The 19,114-nt window shown below is 39.5% G+C and overlaps 1 protein-coding gene across 1 annotated transcript; it reads right to left on the bottom strand.

Annotated features, from left to right (window-relative positions):
• Nucleotides 1–731: 731 nt before the first annotated feature.
• On the bottom strand, nucleotides 732–14,459 carry LOC148365007 (calcium release-activated calcium channel protein 1-like). The gene is made up of 2 exons (XM_088335382.1): nucleotides 14,072–14,459; nucleotides 732–6,054 (listed from the first exon to the last, which is right to left on the bottom strand). Exons 1-2 carry the CDS (start codon nucleotides 14,183–14,185, stop codon nucleotides 5,509–5,511), a joined length of 660 nt encoding a protein of 219 aa, XP_088191508.1. The 5' UTR covers nucleotides 14,186–14,459; the 3' UTR covers nucleotides 732–5,508.
• Between the last annotated feature and the right edge of the window lie 4,655 nt (nucleotides 14,460–19,114).

The following is a 19,114-nucleotide window of genomic DNA, read 5'->3' as shown; positions in this document are numbered from 1 at the left end:
GCCGATTCATTACATCCACTGCACAGCATCATCTCCCAACCGATGAGCAGCTTCAGAGACAGACTGCTGTCACAGTCTTGTTCAACGGACAGACTGAGGAGGTAATTTCTTCCTCATGCCATGAGGCTCTTTGACTCTACCCGGGGGAGTAAAAGCCCACTTTTAACCCCACCCCCACATTTGCATATTACCCTATTTTTATTACAGTGTGTATTTTCCATAGCACTATTTAAATACTCTATAACAAAACGTTATAGTGGGTATTTATCGTATTCTATATCTGTATAACACAAGGATACTGCTGGAAGTGTGAATTTCCCTTCGGTGATGGATAAAGTATCTATCTATCTATCTATCTATCTATCTATCTATCTAATTTAGGCCATTTGATTCGTCGGCTAGTATCACTTGCTGCAGGCAGCGGAGTATGTTATCATGGAAGCCCAAGAGTGCCATAATTCAATTTAAAAAAAAAAGTAATATTCAATCAATAAAAGCAGCCTTAAAATGATCATCTATTTGATAAAAATGGCCTTTTAACATAAAAAGCCTTTAGTAAAATATTTTGATTAAAATGTCATCATAATTAAATTCTACATGTTGCATCACTTTAATTGAAAAAAATGTTTTTAACCAGCGAGACACTCTTGGTGTTCAGCAGCCCCAAAGATCTCAACCTAAAATCTTTCCTTTATAATGGGTTTGCCCCTTTATAGTCCCAACACTGCTGGTAGGTGACACAAGATGTGCTTTATTATAAATTTGGCAACCAGAAACCACAACATTAAAGCTCACCATACATGCTGCACCTGTGTCACTATAAGTAGTACAATAAATGGAACTTCATAACAGTAGTGAGTTGAATAAATAAACTACAACAAAGCACACAGACTACCTACTGCACAATTGGTGGGTTGAGAGACTTTTTGCCCCAAAATGGTCACATGACCCATAAGAGGTACCGGTACTTGTATTTGCATTAATGCATGCATGTATTCTAAATTTCATTTCATCATAACTACAGGCTTTGTGCCCCAAAACAAAAATATAGGAAACACTCTGTAACATAATTAAACATGTGCCACAGGACAACGATACATAACACATCATTGACATCAATTACAATTTGCAATAAGTGAGCAAACTTGTAAACATTTACACAATAAACCAAGACAAATCTTCCACACATTTCCAACACGCATGCATAACTTTTAACTGTGCATATGAAAAAAAACACACTTATGGTTGTAAGAGGTGTACTACAAAAACCGTTTCCTCAAAGCCACCACGTGAAATGAAAGTGGTTGCATTTCTGGGGATAGTTAGATTCTATTTTGCAATGATTGATGACTGGCCATGGTTTCCGAGATAAGATCTTTATATTATTTATACTTTCACTTCATTTTCTAAATAATATGCATTATTGTGCATTGTGTATTATAGTTGTGATGTTCATTTTGTCTTTTTTTTCACATTGCTGATTTTTTTGGTTTGACTGCTTTTGTTCTGACACAGTTGTTGTAGAAGGACGTGTAATTATATTCACTTTTTACACTAAGAACATTTTGACAACAGTTATCTAATTAAAAAAAAAACATTTTTAGTGCCTAAAAATTTAGTGCTGTTTTCATCCTGAATATAAACTAACTCAAGGGGTTCAATTATTGAATGAGCGTGACCTTTTCTAGCAAAAAGTATTAGATCACTTTCAATCGATACAACCCTGTATTTACTTGGATCATATTGATACAAAAATTCCCAGTATCGCCCACTCCTACTGTGTGACCTGCACGTTAAAGTTTACTATTGTCTTTTGATGAGGCTCATCTTTTGTTTGTAAACGGTAAGGACTGAGCTTTGATCACATTAGGTGCTTCCCAAAGGCAGGTACCACCATAAAATGATGTTTAACAGTAGTCTTTATGCTTGAAATTTAAGTTTGAATTTGAAAATGTGACCAGAATCAAATTTGAAAGACTTTTTGTATTGGTAATCACATTTCATTATTTCAATTCAAAACTAAGAACACAATGTACCAAACGGTGTACTGATACACGAACAACAATGTAAAAACGTACATCATAGTACTTATCAACAGCAAGTATATATAATGACACGTGCAGTAAAAGAGACATCTCGATTGAGATCAACTTGAACTAAAACATGCATTGTAATGAAGTCTTTTTTACAAGGTCGGGTTAAGTGCAAATTGATGAACTCAAAATCTTTGCTACCAATTTTTGTGAATTGGTGGCATGAGAAAGAATTAAAATAAGAGAACGGTTCAGTTACGACAGCGAGTTTTGTTAAGTTTTGACCATATAAAATTCTGTAATTTTCTCATAATTTAACTTTAACTATCTATCCGTTCGTGTAAAAAATGTATCATTTTGATTGTTGTAGTGATCATTTCAATTCCCTTATTAAAGTTTAGAACAGGGGTAGGCAAACTAGGGCCCACAGTCCATATACAGCAAGAAAAGCTTGGTAATCTCCCCCGCCCAACGAAAATGGTAAAAGTATAATAATATATACCGGGGGTGGGTAAACTACTGCCTATGGCCCACAGGCAGCCAGTCAGGCTTTTTAATACAGCCCATTAGACGAAAATAAAAATATATGGATAATAGATATAATGGTAAAATAAAGCACTACCGTATCATCTTGACCAAAGTGCGCATTGTATTAAAAGGCGCAGTCTCCATAGCTAGTTCTACTGTATTTAACACATTCACATTGCGCACCGAACGATAGGACGCGGGTGCTCTCTTTCGCGGACGCTGCTGTTATGCCTAAATCTGACTCCCCATCGTGTGAACTATGCTTCTCAGTGCTGCTTTGTTCATGACATTCGCAATGTCTTAATAAACTCATTATATAGACTATGATCGCTTTTTTGTTATAATCACAGCAATTAGTGGTAAGATCATGTCAATCATGATATCGGGCCAGGCCGGGTTTCTCTCTCTCGCTGATTTTTTTTTTTAATTATTCACTTGCCATTATACGGTTTCTTTTTCTCCGTTGAGGATAAGCCCAGTATGAACGCGAATGTGAGGACTTCAGAAGGGTGATTTTTGCCATCTCTCACAAGCCGTTTATTGTCAGAAACTGTAAATATCAAGTTTTTGAAGTTGACAGCGTGCATGCTGCGCAATTTGAACCGTAAGTGTGCACTCCAGGGCCGGGGTGTTCGTTGTCGCAGGCGGGCAAAAATCACTTTTGCTGCACACTTCAGCGCCGAAGTGCGCACCTCGGCACCAGGCTGTTAGTTGTCGGAGACGGCAAAAAACACCCTTGCACAGTCGTTAGGGTAGCGTGCATGCTGTGCACTTTGGCGCCGGGCCTTTCGTTTTCGGAGACGGCCAACATTTCTCAAATCAAGTTAATCTGTCGGGTTCGGGCTGGTTGGGGCTTTTTTACCCTCAAGCCAGGTTGGGTCAGGCTGTTTTTTTGGGGCCGATTTTACCTCTAATGCCAATGAATATTCCTTAATAAACATTATACAGACTATAGTCGTGACACACGTTCAGTCGGCGCATGTTCACGCAAAGAATACGATTTTGCAGGGAGGTTGAATTTAAGCACAACATCTCTCGCGGCTGCTCGGTTCCAATGATATTTTGCATACCCATAGCGGACGAAAACACAGAAAGCATTCAATTAGGGAAAGTGAGGTTTTGGATTTAATTAATATTTGGGAAGACAACTCTGTCCAGCCTCCGGTAGGTCAATGACTTTCAAATTGCTAGATACACTATGGCGTTAGTATCTATGAGTACTTCCACAAACAATCTATTGCGTTTGGCGTCACGTGTTTGTAAAATCTTATGTGCACCATATGGTCGGTGAAATACGGTACTATTAAAAGATTGTTGTCTTGATGCCACTCTTGTCCCAGTGTCTTTTTGTGTTATAGATAAGATAGGGCCTGAAAATATTCAGCCCGACTGAGCTGGAGTCCAACCAAATAACTTGATTTGAGGGACCAAGCCCAAAGAAAACCCGAATGCTTATATTCTATTTGTGAGGACCGGGCCTATCTCTATTGCTGACCTTTGTTTTAAAGTATCCACCCGTCATTGTTCTTTATTTCTTTCTCATTGTGTCACACGGCAGAGTTTGGACGAAATGCCTTCAGTACCCCTCTTGCACAGCGCCGATTGCGCTGCCATGAGGTGTTCTGCACAAGAGGTGGACTGAATACATTGTGAGGATCCCACATTGCGTGACACAAAAAGAAACAAAGAACAATGACGGGTGGAGAGAATATTCAATAGGTCTACATTAATTTTTTTCCTTTTGCAATGCTGATGTATTGGATCTGAGACTATCGGCAGATACTAAAAAATGTCAATACTATCATTTTTTTCTCCGTGCCTGGCCCCTCTGCCAAATTTTGTGACTCGAAGGGGCCGTGACTGCAAAAGATAGCCCACCCTGGTTTAAAATACCATATTTTCCAGACTATCGGTGGCACCCAAATAATCCTAAAATTTGCCAGAAATCTGAACATGTGCCTTATAATCCAGGGTACCTTATGTACAAAATAAAATTGGATGTTGTTACAGATGGATTACCATACGTGCAATTATTGTAACTATTGCTGACTACAATTGCATGACTGGTTACAACAGGGATTATACTCTGAGAGCGCCAAATCCTATCCACCAGGCCACTAGGGACATAAATGACATAGGAAAAAAAAAAGGTCTTATCTTAGTATCAGACTTTTTTATAGTAACGGTTCCAGATGCAAATGTTAGAGAAATGAGAAAACAAAAGAAAAAAAAAATCTGTATAAAATGTTGTTTCTGTTTTTATTTGCTCAAACAAAGCAAGTGACAAACATTGTTGAATGTTTGCAGCCATACGTTGATATCTTTCAGGGTGGCCTAATTAATGGCTTTCTCTCCATTAAGTGTGCTCCGTAAATACTTTTTGAGTCAGTGATACAATACTGTATTTCATTGGTCCCCAACCTTGTCTGTACCACGGACAGTTTTAATGTCAGACAATATTTTCATGACTTGTCCCTATAATACCATTAACAATGTAGTACCGTGGCTAAAAATAGTGTGATGATGACATCAAACCTAATGCCTTTTTATGTGTAATCTGTATCCCTACTCGCCTAGTGGATAGAATTCGGCGCTCTCCCTGTCGACATCCGGATTGAATTCTTGTTGCGTTTAATTTTTGCAATCGTGATCGGACTAATCAATCGTTGCTCAAATACTTTTAATTATATGCACCTATTAGTCCGGTGTGCCTTGTACATATTCAAATTTAGCGTCACATTAAAATCCGGTGCACCTAATGGCGCCTAAAATATGGTACATACTCAATGCTAGTAGGCGGTTGCCCAGTAAAACACAAATGAACACTAACACTAAAATGACTAAAAACTGCGGCGCTCTAAAAATAAGCTCAAAGACATGAGTGGCATCGGGCAAACTTAACTTCACAACAAAAGGGTTTCTGAACGTCCCTGTTCCCGCGAATTACTCATGCAAAATGCTCAACCGCCTTCAGCTCATCGTTTTCCGTCCTGTGGTCCAGTTGGTTCTGCAGTCGGATGACCTGCTCCAGCTCTCGGATCTGCCGGTCTGTTTTGTGACTGACGAGCGTGCGATAAAAGTGGACGGCAAAAACGATAAAAACCAGCCCGAATGGCACCATGATGCAAGTGGAAGCAATGGCTGCAGCTTGGCCGGAGCTTATTGTGTCATTTTTATCCATGTTGCTTTTTAGGGGTAGAAACTTAACCCAGCAGAGGAGCATGACCTCAGTCAGGAAAAGGAGGGTGCCAATGACGGTGGAAAAAGCCCAGGCCAGTTCGATGTGACGGTGCATGCGCTCATGGGGAGACTCATTGACTGAGTTGAGGTTGTGAACGTTGCTGACGGCCTCGAGATTTGGGAGAATGCAGGTGCTGATCATGAGCGCAAAGAGGTGAACTGCCACCAGCACTGTCGTGCAGGCGCTGAATGCTATCAGTAACCCTGGAGGATAAGTATAATCCCTTTCCAGCTGAACCTCCACCATGGCAACCTGAGACAAAAAAGAGAGATGTAAATGAATAAATAGATTTTAGTGCGAAAGTTTAAAGTAGAGGTCGACCGGTGATCGGGCGGGTTATCGGCACCAATATTTGGAAATTTGACAGACATTTGTATCTGCATTTTTATTTATTCGATGGGCCAACTAAATATGTTTAGGCTCAGATGCAGCTGAGCCTCGCTCTCCATCTCTCCTGCCCCTCTATCTTCTCGGATTCTACCCTTCCCACGCCTTTTGAGTGGATAAGCGCCACAGAAGCAAGAACAATAACAATAGAGTGGAGTAAACAGCGGTAGCTCTGCTAACACCTGAGTCCTGACATGCCTTTGAATCAAAACTGCAGATAATACGAAGGTCTTTAAAAGTATGTGGTAGTAAAGCATGTGTAAACAGCGTAGTTAACTTTTTTTAGGGAAGCACGTCAGGTTGAGACTGATATATTAGCTTTTGTTCATAACATTGGTTGTCAATCAAGCGAGTGTGTTTGCGATAGAGAGAGAGCATAAAAGCATGCTAAAGGGGAAGGCTGAGTGATTAGCTGTTACCATAAAATTAGTTCGTCAATCTGATGCTAAAACTAAAAGAGACATGCAGTCAACAAGACTTAGGGAAAATATTCGAAATATAATAATTAAATATATATATCGATTTAATTCAAAAACGATGTACTGTTTCCTCACTTTCTGCATGTTTAAGTATTTGGGATCACCTCTAATTATCCAATTTTGTTTGACATTGGTATTGTAGATCAGTATTTTGCCGTGATCATTGTTGGAACTAACACATTACAAAGGAACACATTCCTAGAACGCTATCACTTTTCTTTATAAAGAGAACTGTAAAACGTTGTTAACAACATTTTATACCTCAACTGTTATTACTACATGGTGCATTACTGCAATACTTAATAAAAGCAGATCATCAAGTCAAGATGGCGGCGCGTCGGGTAGACGCTGCGGCTCGGGCTCCAGTTCGTCTTTTGTTTTTCAGTGTCCCCTGATCCCTCTTATTTTCCCTTCGACTCCCTTCGCATTTACAATAATATCCACTACATCCCGAGGGATATACAGAGACATCCGGATCTCCATGGAAGATTTGCCGCCTGCCGACAATGACAACGACGGAGAAAAGGCTGAGCTAAGCTAAGAAGGCGACCACACAGACCAGCGCTCCCAAGCATGTTCAACCAACGCCAGATCCATCCGTCCACAATGAGTGAATTGAGCTGCGGATCGCCACCAACAACGTCCGGAATTGGAGGACTTTTTTTTTGCCATCACGGAGTCTTGGCTTTCCCGACGCCGCATTACCAGTGTAAATGAACTGGAGTCGTCCAATTTCGTTGTCACAGCATATCCCATGTTGTAACAATGACAATAAAGGCATATTCTATTCTATTCTATTCTATCATGCATTACAGTGTCCTTTGATCGTTAACTTTTTTTAATCGCTCACGCTGTAACACACAACCATTAATCCGCCAGCAACAAATGAGAAGGTTTGGCATTTTTATTTACCTACAAAGTACAACTAAACACAGTAACGGTCGCATCGTCTCAAATTCAGATTATGAGGATGCTGAATTTCTCGATGTTCAGGAATGCTCGTATCTGAGCCGTATTCACAAATATAAAATAAAATATTGAATGTGTGGGGTCAGTTTATATGTGCATATTTGGTTGTGTGCAGGGTTGGGTAGGGTTACTTTAACTTGATTACTTTCAACTACTTTTGGATTACTCCAATACTAAATATGCTAATAAAAGACAAAAGAAACTAAATATGAATAAAATTACTAAATTTTGTGCAGGCTTGGGGAGTAACGGAATACATGGAACGGCAAAAATAATGTTGGCAAGTTGTTTGGATTTATTTTCATTTTGTTTCTGTTGCATTTTATGTTAGTTTTGCCGGAGATCAAAGAGACAAAGCCAGAAGAGAAAGCTTACCACGTGTTGTGAGTCATCATTTTATTCATATTTAGTTTCTTTTGTCTTTTATTAGCATATTTGGTATTGGAGTAATCCAAAAGTAATTGAAAGTAATCAAGTTAAAGTGACCCAACCCAACCCTGGTTGTGTGTGAGCCCTAGTCCAAACATGCATACTGAAAGTAATTGTGTTTGTAGAATATTAGCCAGTTTAAAAACGTCTCAACAAACGGCCATTTCACTATGTGCTGACAACTGAAAAAGGCATGAGAGTTCCTCACAAATGATACTTGACCTGTCTTCTGAAGAAAAGCAATGACCGGTATATACCTGAGACTTGAGAACATGACAAAACAGGGGAATTTTCACCTTAATTCATTTTTTATGAAGGCAAAATTAATCCTAATGCCGTATCCAGACTCGTGTGGTGGCCCTCACCCCTCTACATACAAAAGAAATACATACTGTATATGAGAGAAGGAAGGCCAAGAAAATATTTCACCATGAAAGATGGTGATCTACTGCTAGGTGAGACAATAGAAAGGTCCAGATCCAAATACTGCTTTTCTAAGAACTGTAATCTTCTGACCTCAAATACAAAGCCAAAACAGCAGTTGTTATCTGTAAAGCAAAACAAGACAAAGGAGCTTACTTTTCTTCCATTTTTTTTCTGACAGGGCAAAATTTTTCTGTCACTTCTAAAACTAAATATTTGGGGCATAAATCACTGATTAATTATTGATGATGATGATATACTATATAGCTGAGGTAGGGTATCTTTTTTGACCAAAAGAGCCATATTACCAAAATATTTTGATTCTTTTTTGAGTGAGAGAACCACACCGTATATTTTAAGACGAAATTCAGACAAACCGCCAAACCTGCTCTCCAAAAAAGCAAGTTGTTCAGCGCCTTTGACTTCTCAGGGTGACGTTGAATAATTTAATAAAATTTATGAAATAATAATAATACCAGAGCTGGTGTCCCATATCAACAGATATACTACTTTAAACTTGTCTCCTTCCTACAGTTACTCAAGTTTACTGAGGCTCATTTTGACCTTCATTTTTTTGTAAATAATGGTTTCAAAACACGGTTCAAGCAGAGTTTATACTAAATATTTCTTTATAAAAACTGCAAATAAAAACTTTATGGATATACAGTATTTACCTTCAGTGCAGTGGGCGTGTGTGAGAGAGAGGGGAGCGTGCGGTGTTGCTTAGCTCCGCCTACCCGGACTGTGTCTCAACAGTGAACATACATTCTTTAATGAGTTTTTATATAAAGGGTCATTTAATGATATACAGTACAGTCAAACGGGCTCTGTTGGTGTGACACCTTGATTGTAAACTAAGTAAAACTGTGCCCAAGCCTACCTTTTAGGAAGGGTGGCGGTGTTGTGCTAATTTCTGAATAAATACTAAAACTTACTCCCCATACCTCTAATAATTATAAGGCGTTTGAGGCTCTTGCCGTGCGGTCCTCTTCAATGTCAATTTTTTGTAGTAACTATTTATCGCGCACCAGGACCTTACTCAGTATTCTTAGATGAATTATCTGGACTGTTGTCTGACCTAGTAACCTATGCAGACAAAATAATAATTATGGGGAACTTTAACGTTCATATGAACTCCTCACTCAGTTCACTTACTGTTGCGTTTCGGTCTCTAATTGACACATTTGGTTTTAATCAACTGATTGATTCGCCGACTCATAAAGATGGAAACGCACTAGACTTGGTTTTGACTCGAGGAGTTTCACCCTCAAATGTGACGGTGTTACCGTGTTCTACCGTTATTTCTGATCATTATTTAGTTACATTTGAGGTGCTGGCAAAATGTTGTTTAAGGATTTAGCGAACACAATATTAGCAATGGCATAGTTTCTGAGCTTTCTGGTCTTCTTTCAGGAGTACCGTATTTTCCGCACTATAGGGCGCACCCCCAAAAAACAGTTTTTGGTCCTATATCTTCCATAGATAAGTCGCACCGGATTATAAGGCGCTACAATGGGAACGTCGACAAAACATTCAGATGATTCAGTCAAACTGATTACCCCTGTGAAGTCTATATATATATTTTGTGTATTTCTCTGAACATTCCCCTAATATTCACTGTCTATATTTCCTTTTATATCTGATGACCGGCCACACGGGGTTTACCCACATTTGGACCCCACAACCCCCTTAACATTCCCAAAGCTTGCAAAGAAGCAAATACGTGTCGTAGACACGTGCGGATGCGGTGTCCGTACGATGTCACTCAAATGCATCATTTCAAATATCATTCGGAAGGTTAAAGTCTTGGGATTCAAGAAATGCCAACCATTCCTTAGTTTCTATTTTCTTTTTCGCCCGCAACTTTACTGTGCATATGACAATAAACACTTGGAATTGAGTTTAATTCACTCAACTCGTCACAGCAACATCAAGATCGTTCTAAAACAAGATACCGGGAAAATATAAAGCCGCATAGCTCACCTTAGTTCTCACGTTCAATAATGATACGCAATCATGGTCTTCTTACAAACGTGAGTGTAGTAAATCCAGGAGAGTAAAATATTTACAAATACAGACTAATGAAACATGTTTCTTTATGGCGTAGTTTAGCAAGCTTGCTATTCAGTCATCTTTTTCGGCCAATTGCAGGGTTTGTTTTGGCCCTCTAGCCAATCCGAGGCTCCGAATAACTTCAGCCAATAGCGATCGATTTAACGGATGATTGACACATCTTTTTCGGCCAATTGCAGGGTTTGTTTCGGCCCTCTAGCCTATCCGAGGCTCCGAATAACTTTAGCCAATAGCGATCGATTCAATTGATGATTGACACATTGGTTAGCCAATGAAACGCCGGTATATAAATCCCAGCATACACCGCGGACTACTCCACGTTCGGGGGGAAATCGAGTCGGCGGCCATTGCGTAAGTTGCGAGTCCTTGCGATTTAATATTGAGCCATGTATAAGGCGCACTGTATTATAAGGCGCATGGTCAGCTTTTGAAAAAAATTAAGACTTTTAGGTGCGCCTTATAGTGCGGAAAATACGGTAAATGTGTCGTTTCCTTTATATAAAGGCTCTATTGACTCAGTCATGAATTAGTTTAATGCTACCCTGGCCAGTGTCCTGGATTCTGTGACGTCCCTACGGCTTAAATCACGACCTGAAAGACGCACGCCTTGGTTTACTGATGAAACTAGATCGCTTAAACAAGACTGCAGGAAATCAGAAAGAAAATGGCGTGCTACCAAGCTTGAGGTTTTCTGTCAAACCTGGTGTGACAGCTTGTTAAAGTATAGAGCAGCCCTCTTTCGAAGGTGATTGCGGCACAAAAGAATAACCCCAAAATATTTTTCGTCACTGTAGCATCGCTAACGAGGCAACAGATTTATCCAGATAGTTCTACCCATTCAGCCCATGACTTTATGGTCTTCTTTAATAAGAAGATTCAACACATACTGGAAGAAATTTCTAATGACAATGTTAATACATCACATATTAAACGTCTGAAATCTATAGATGCGCAACATGGTGGCTGTCCAGGGATTTTTTTTCCCGATTTAGTGATCTGTCACTTGATCATCTCAAACAGGTGGTGAATACGGCCAAACCGACTATTTGCCTGTTTGACCCGCTTCTGGGTTTGCTGGTTAAAGGTCTTTTTGGGGTCCTTGGACCTTCAGTTCTAAATATTATCAACATATCACTCTCCTCAGGTGTAGTTCCAGTCCCTCTTACTTTCCCGCTTCCCAAGGTGTTTGTGATCAAGCCAATCAGCCACTTCCTCTATATGTACTCAAACCTCTCTAACTGAACTGTCTTTGATCCCAAAAATCCTGCACACGTCAAGATCGTCCTTTTCAGCTCTTCCTCGAGCTGAAACTCCAGCTCCCCTCTTCAGCTTCCCAAGTATGTCCAATCTAGCCATTCTTAAAAATAAAGTACTTCCAAATTTTTCTCAAGAAATGTCTTCAAGATCCCTCCTTTGGTTCAATTTCTCTCCATTGTAAACTGTTTTTGATATTAACAAATGCTCCCTTGTTGGGGTTTTGGTTGTCCCTTTCATTCCGTCCACTTGTTGCCCTGCATTTGGGTCTGTCAGACAACCTGTGTCACTTATTTTGTAATTCAATGTTTAACTGTTCATACAAAGAATGTCAATATTTTTTTTTAATATACATGTTTTTCACAACATTGTTTTTCAATGTTTTTCAAAACATTTCAATGTTTTTCAAAACATTTCTGGTGCGTGTACATCTTTGTTTACTTCGATACCTTGCTACTAATTGTATTGGTTTATTTTATAATCGCTTAGGCCCACGTATAGTAATTTAATGTGACCTAACTTGACTTTAGTTACTATTAATTTTAAATATGTGTCTAACTCATGGCCTGCAACGTCAGTTTATGTGGCATGTGAGACAATGCTGAGAAACGTACAAGACAAGAATGACCTTGCATCAATGACCAGTTTTAAATATGTTGCCAAAGCCAAGCATCACTTGCAAAGCATCCACTGCTGACTAGCATCAATCAACCAGAGAATATTGATGAAACCCATATCAATGTTATTTTACTTGAAATAAAAGTCAGGTCGAAATGAGGCAATATGAAAAATACAAAATCAAAAAAATTGCACCTGCTTGCAGAAGTTTAAAGCTATAGCTACTTTCTTTACTGTAGTAGATATGAAATCCAACTGTCCATCCCTCCATTTTCTGCACCAGTTATCCTCTAGCTTGGCGGGGGTGCTGGAGCCCATCCCAGCTATCTTCGGGCAGTGGGCAGGGGACACCCTGAACTGGTTGCCAGGCAGTCGCAGGGCACACAGAGACAGACAACTCACTCGCTCATTCACACCTAGGGACAATTTGGACCAGCCAATAAACCTAAAACGCATGTTTTTGGTATGTGGGAGGAAACTGAAGTGCCCGGAGGAAACCCACGCAAGCATGGGGAGAACGTGCAAACTCCACACAGGTGAAATGAAATGAAATGAAATGATCTGCATTTATATAACGCTTTTCAAGTCAATGACTTCCCAAAGCGCTTTACAATGTGCTTCACATTTCCCAATAGCGGCCTTGCAGCCATGTAGGGCGCTAACCTGCTTATTGGGGGTATTGGGGGTTCAGTGTCTTACCCAAGGACACTTCGACATGTAACACGGACGAGCCGGGATTCGAACTAGGATCCCTTTATCCCAAGACGAGCGCTCTACCTCCTGAGCTACTGCCGATAAAATGATCTACATTTATATGGCGCTTTTCAAGTCAATGACTTCCCAAAACGCTTTACAATGTGCTCCACATTTCCCAATAGTGGCTTTGTATTGCAGCCATGTAACACGGACAAGCCGGGATTCGAACTGGGCTTCCTTGATCCCAAGCCGAGCGCTCTACCTCCTGAGCTACTGCCGCCTCAGTAGGTTCATTCTCATGACCTCAGGACTGTGCCGCACACCTGCTAACTACTGCGGTGCTGGCTGTGAAATCCAACTGTCAAGTTTTCATATTCAGGTAAGCCTTTTCATTAAAAGAAAAAAAGCAGAAATACTTTTAAATCATTACGGCAAACATATACATTAGTTTTTTTTTACAAATGTACAGTTGACACACTACGATATATAAACAAATCTTGATTGATCTGTGAGCCTCTGAAAAGACCTCCGGTAAGGGCACACTTGATGACGTTAATTTACGAGTCCGAATAATTTTACTATCACGTGGCCGCCCCGAGCTCAATTGAGTTTGACAACCCTGACATAATACATAACAACATTCATAAAGATTTGTTCTACCTGGAGACTGAGTGCTAAATGTAAAGGTCGATTATATTTGGTTACCACGGAGCAAAGTGGGTAAATTCGTCGAACCTGAGAAAAAAAAAGCTATAAAAATATTTTCTTTTGACATATAAAAAAATTACTATACATTCAAACAAAGTCAGTACCGTCACGGGGAGCATGCAGGCCTGCACAAACACCGAGACATTAAAAACAGACGTGTGCGTCAGTCTTCATGCAGTGGAAACATGCTTGTCTTCCGGGAAGCAAAGACACACAAAAAATATCTAACTTACCATTGCGAATCCCGACAAAAGAGCTGAAGTCCGGCTTGTGGCTTTCAGTTTTGCCCGGCTCAAATACAATTTTCTCCATGAGAGCGCCTGCATGGAATGTTCGTTCAAACTCATTTCGTTAAAGTTCGAATTTCTATTTTAACTTGGGTTAGAATTTGGGATCTGCCTGCAGGTTGTATTGAAATTTGCGGGTGCGGAAAAAGAAGGAAGGAAACGGCGAAGTATTGCAGATTACAAGAGCAGGAACACAAGGCGAGAGTGTGAGAGGGCGGGAGAGAGGAAGGGAGGGGGGGTGTCCGACCATGACAAAAACTTTCCTGCAACAGCTGACTGTCAAGAAACGCGAGACACTGTACCCACAATTTAGTGTATCATGAGTTTAGGGAAAGCGTCCTCTGGCGTCCATCATATGTAGTGTAAGTGCTATTAAAAAAACATTTGTGTGTGTATAGTAGTATTTTTCCAGGAAATGTAACTGTTATGTAGTGCAACCAAAAACGTGTGCTAAAAACCACAAGGAAGATTACAAACTACGGAGTATGTGACCAAAAAGCAATATTTTTCTTTTCAGTTTTTGACCAGCCTTTCATGTAGAATTAAAAAAAAAAATAAGAAAAGATTGAAGAAAAAGGGAGAAAGGAAGGAAGGGAAAAAAGCTAAAAAAAAAAGGAAGAAAGAAAAATAAATACATAAAAGGGGAAGGACAAGAAAAGTAAGAAGGAATTAGGAAAAAGACAAGACAAAAGTAAATACCGGGTAGTATTGACTGATACAGATCTTTTTACTGTGATTAAATTAAATAATTGAACTCCTTACCTTTGAGTTAGTATAAAACACAGCACAAATATTTCAGACACTAAAAATGTTCTATTTTTTTTTTTATTAACTACAATGTAAACCTTAACAGCATAGAAAATATTTTTCGATTACAACTGTTTCTGAACAAAAGTCAAGAGAGTTATATCAAAAAAGTAGCAATGTAACAAAAATACAAATAACTAATTTAACATGACAACTTTTGGCTTCCATTGCAGAATACTTTGAAAATCAAGTCAAAGGGCCAATAGTGCAAATTACACAATCTACACCTTTAATAGTATAACAAAATACATTTATTACAACAACTGTTTTATAAAAATGTCAAGAGTGTCTAACTAAAAAGCAGCAATGTAGTTCATAACAATGGCAAAAAGACAAATAACGTACCTTCCATTGCACAGTATTCTGAAAATAAATTCAGTCGTGCAAATTAATTTTTAACTACAGACTAAATATTTGTACTGCAATAACATTTACTTATATGCTCGTTTGTCAATTTGAATACATTTCTAGGAATTGGTTTGTTGTGTTGTGTCAGATAGGAGAATCATGGCCAGCTGGCTAGGACATTAACAGGCAAATAGAAAATGATTTGTAAAAAAAAGTCAGTTACTTGCAGTCTCAATACCCAACACCTATCGTCTATATGAGAGGTCGGAACCTTTTTGACCCAAAAAGCCATCCATTCATTTTCTGCGCTGCTTATCCTCACTACGGTCACGTGGGTTCTGGAACCCATTCCAGCCATCTCTCAACAATGAGTGGGGGACACCCTGAACTGGTTGCCAGCCAGTCACAGGGCACACAGAGACAGAAAGATCACTCGCTCATTCACACCTAGGGACAACTTCTACCGGCCAATTAACCTGACATGCATGTTTTTGGAATGTGGGAGGAAACCGGAGTTCCTCAATGAAACCCACACAGGAACGGGGAGGACACGCAAACTCCCCAGCTTTTGGGTGTTTTAAGTTTGTTATGCAGCTTTTCATCATAAAGTGTCCAACAATGAACATGGATTGTTTAATGAGCTTCCATATAAAGGATTATTTAGTAATTTACAGCCAGAACAGGGTCCGTTTGTGTGACACCCTGACTGTAAACTGTAAATAAAATGGTGTCCTATATACTGGACTGTCTCAGAAAATTAGAATATTGTGATAAAGTTCTTTATTTTCTGTAATGCAATTAAAAAAACAAAAATGTCATACATTCTGGATTCATTACACATCAACTGAACTATTTCAAGCCTTTTATTATTTGAATATTGCTGATTTTGGCTTACAGCTGAAAAAAACTCAAAAATCCTATCTCAAAATATTAGAATACTTCCTCAGACTAAGTAAAAAAATAATTTTATAACAGCAAAACTAAATCAAACATTTGAAAATGTCCATTGATGCACTCAGTACTTGGTTGGGAATCCTTTTGCAGGGATTACTGCATCAATCCGGCGTGGCATGGAGGCAATCAGCCTGTGGCATTGCTGAGGTGTTATTGATGCCCAGGATGCTTCGATAGCGGCCTTCAGCTCATTTGCATTTGTAGGTCTGGTGTCTTTCATCTTCTTCTTATATATTCCCCACAAATTCTCGATGGGGTTCAGGTCAGGGGAATTAGCAGGCCAATCAAGGACAGTGATGCCATGGTCAGTGCACCAGTTACTGGTGGTTTTGGCACTGTGGGCAGGTGCCAGATCATGCTGGAAAATGAAATACTCATCTCCATAGAGCTTTTCAGCAGATGGAAGCATGTAGTGCTCTAAAATCTCTTGGTACACAGTTGCATTTACTCTGGACTTGATGAAACACAGTGGACCAACACCAGCAGCTGACATGGCTCCCCAAACTTCACACTGGATTTCAAGCAACTTGGATTTTGCTCTTCTCCAGCCTTTCTCCAGACTCTGGCGCCTTGACTTCCAAATGAAATGCAAAACTTGCTTTCGTCTGAAAAGAGGACTTTGGACCACTCTGCAACTGTCCAGTGCTTCTTCTCCATAGCCCAAGTCAGACGCTTCTTCCGTTGTCTTGAGTTCAGAAGTGGCTTGACCATGGGAATACGGCTATTGTAGCCCATTTCCCGGACACGTCAGTGAACTGTGGCTTTTGATACCTGGACTGCAGCTTCAGCCCACTGTCTTTGAAGCTCCCTCAAATTCTGGAAGCGGCTCTTCTTCACAATTTTGTTAAGGCTGCGGTCATCTCTCTTGGTTGTGCAGCGTTTCCGGCCACATTTTTCCCTTCCAACACACTTTTTGTGGATATGCTTTGAAACTGCACTCTGTGAACAGCCTGCTCTTTGAGAAATTTCTTTTTGTGTCTTACCCTCCTGATGGAGGGTATCAATGATGGTCCTCTGGACAGCAGACAGATCAGCAGTGATTTAGTTTACTGAACCAAGCTGAGTGTTTTTAAGGCTCAGGAAACCCTCGCAAGGTGTTTCGAGTTAATTAGATGATTCAGGTGATTAGTTGAATAGCCTACTTGTATACTTTTTCATGATATTCTAATATTTTGAGATAGGATTTTTGAGTTTTCTTAAGCTGTAAGCCAAATTCAGCAATATTAAAATAATAAAAGGCTTGAAATAGTTCAGTTGATGTGTAATGAATCCAGAATGTATGACATTTTTGTTTTTTTAATTGCATTACAGAAAATAAAGAAGTTTATCACAATATTCTAATTTTCTGAGACAGTCCAGTATATACTGGACCGAACACTACATTTATTTAGTATGGTCTCACCTCTATGTGGGCTAATCGGCTTCATAGGATACTATACATCAAGTAATTGCACAAATACCAGATTATCTACGAGCCTTATACTTAAAGATACTTGCATTGTAATCCACATTGGTTTTAATTTAAATGTGGATTTTAAATGCCATGCATTTTTTGTTATTGGTATTGTCTAATTTGAATTCCGCACATGTCAAAATAAAACAAGCGTGTCTTGATATTAAAGTTTAAAACAACATTTAAAGGTCTAAACCCACTCCAAAACACCAACACTCCGTCTGAAAGCTTTATTTTGGCCCGCCTTTTCATCTCGCTGATAGCTCACTATCTTTCAGCAGTGCTCCATCAGCCTTCTCTGCTCCTCCCTCACCCCACACACAACAGCCCTCCTCGTCCATAGCCTTGTCGCCTCACGCCTTGATTACTAACTATACAAATATATATATATATATATATATATATATATATATATATATATATATATATATATATATATATATATCTCATCTCATCTCATTAGCTACACCGCTTATCCTCAGTAGGGTCGCGGGGGTGCTGGAGCCCATCCCAGCAATCATCGGGCAGTGGGCAGGGGACACCCTGAACTGGTTGCCAGCCAATCGCAGGGCACACTGGGACAGACAACTCACTCGCTCATTCACACCTAGGGACAATTTGGACCGGCCAATTCACCTGAAATGCATGTCTTTGGAATGTGGGAGGAAACCGGAGTGCCCGGAGGAAACCCACGCAAGCACGGGGAGAACATACAAACTCCGCACAGGAAGTCTGGAGCTGGATTTGAACCCACGCAGGAGGTTCCCAAGACATGAACTGTGCCGCACATGCACTAACCACTGTGCCGCCGTGCTGCCTATATATATATATATATATATATATATATATATATATATATATATATATATATATATATGTATGTATGTATGTATGTATGAAACAATTCCAATGACTGTTTACAGTCACTGTGTCACACAATGTGACCTGTAAATCGCTAAATATTCCTTTATATGGTAGCTCAATAAACAATCTATGTTCATTGTTGAGTCACTTCATGATGAAAAGCCACATAACGAACCTAAAACACCCAAAAGCTCTATCAAAGCACTTAGAGCAGTTTGATTGGGTGAGCAGTAGGCATGGGCTTGTGCACTCCTCTACCCTCCCAGCGCCATCTGCACTGATGTTGGTATCCTCATTTATGACATTTTTATAAAAATACTTTGCTCACACCTTGTTTTGAAAACATTATTTAGGGACAAAAATTATCAAATGAGCCTTAACACTATTAAGTAACTGAAGGAGGAATAAAATGTTTTAAGTGGTATTAATATGGGGAAAAGGCACTACCCTTTATACTATTTCAAAAAATCATTAAACATGACAGACTGAAATAAAATGTGCTGAATAATTCATTTTGGCAGTTTTGTGGAATTTGCTGTGTGTCTCTCTCTCATAAAAAAAGA

Source organism: Urocampus carinirostris, chromosome 5 (genome assembly GCF_059441175.1).
Source record: "Urocampus carinirostris isolate Australia breed hairy pipefish chromosome 5, RoL_Ucar_1.0, whole genome shotgun sequence".
NCBI lineage: Eukaryota > Metazoa > Chordata > Actinopteri > Syngnathiformes > Syngnathidae > Urocampus > Urocampus carinirostris.
Note: the sequence above shows the minus strand (reverse complement) of the source record. Positions and strands in the feature narration are given on the sequence as shown.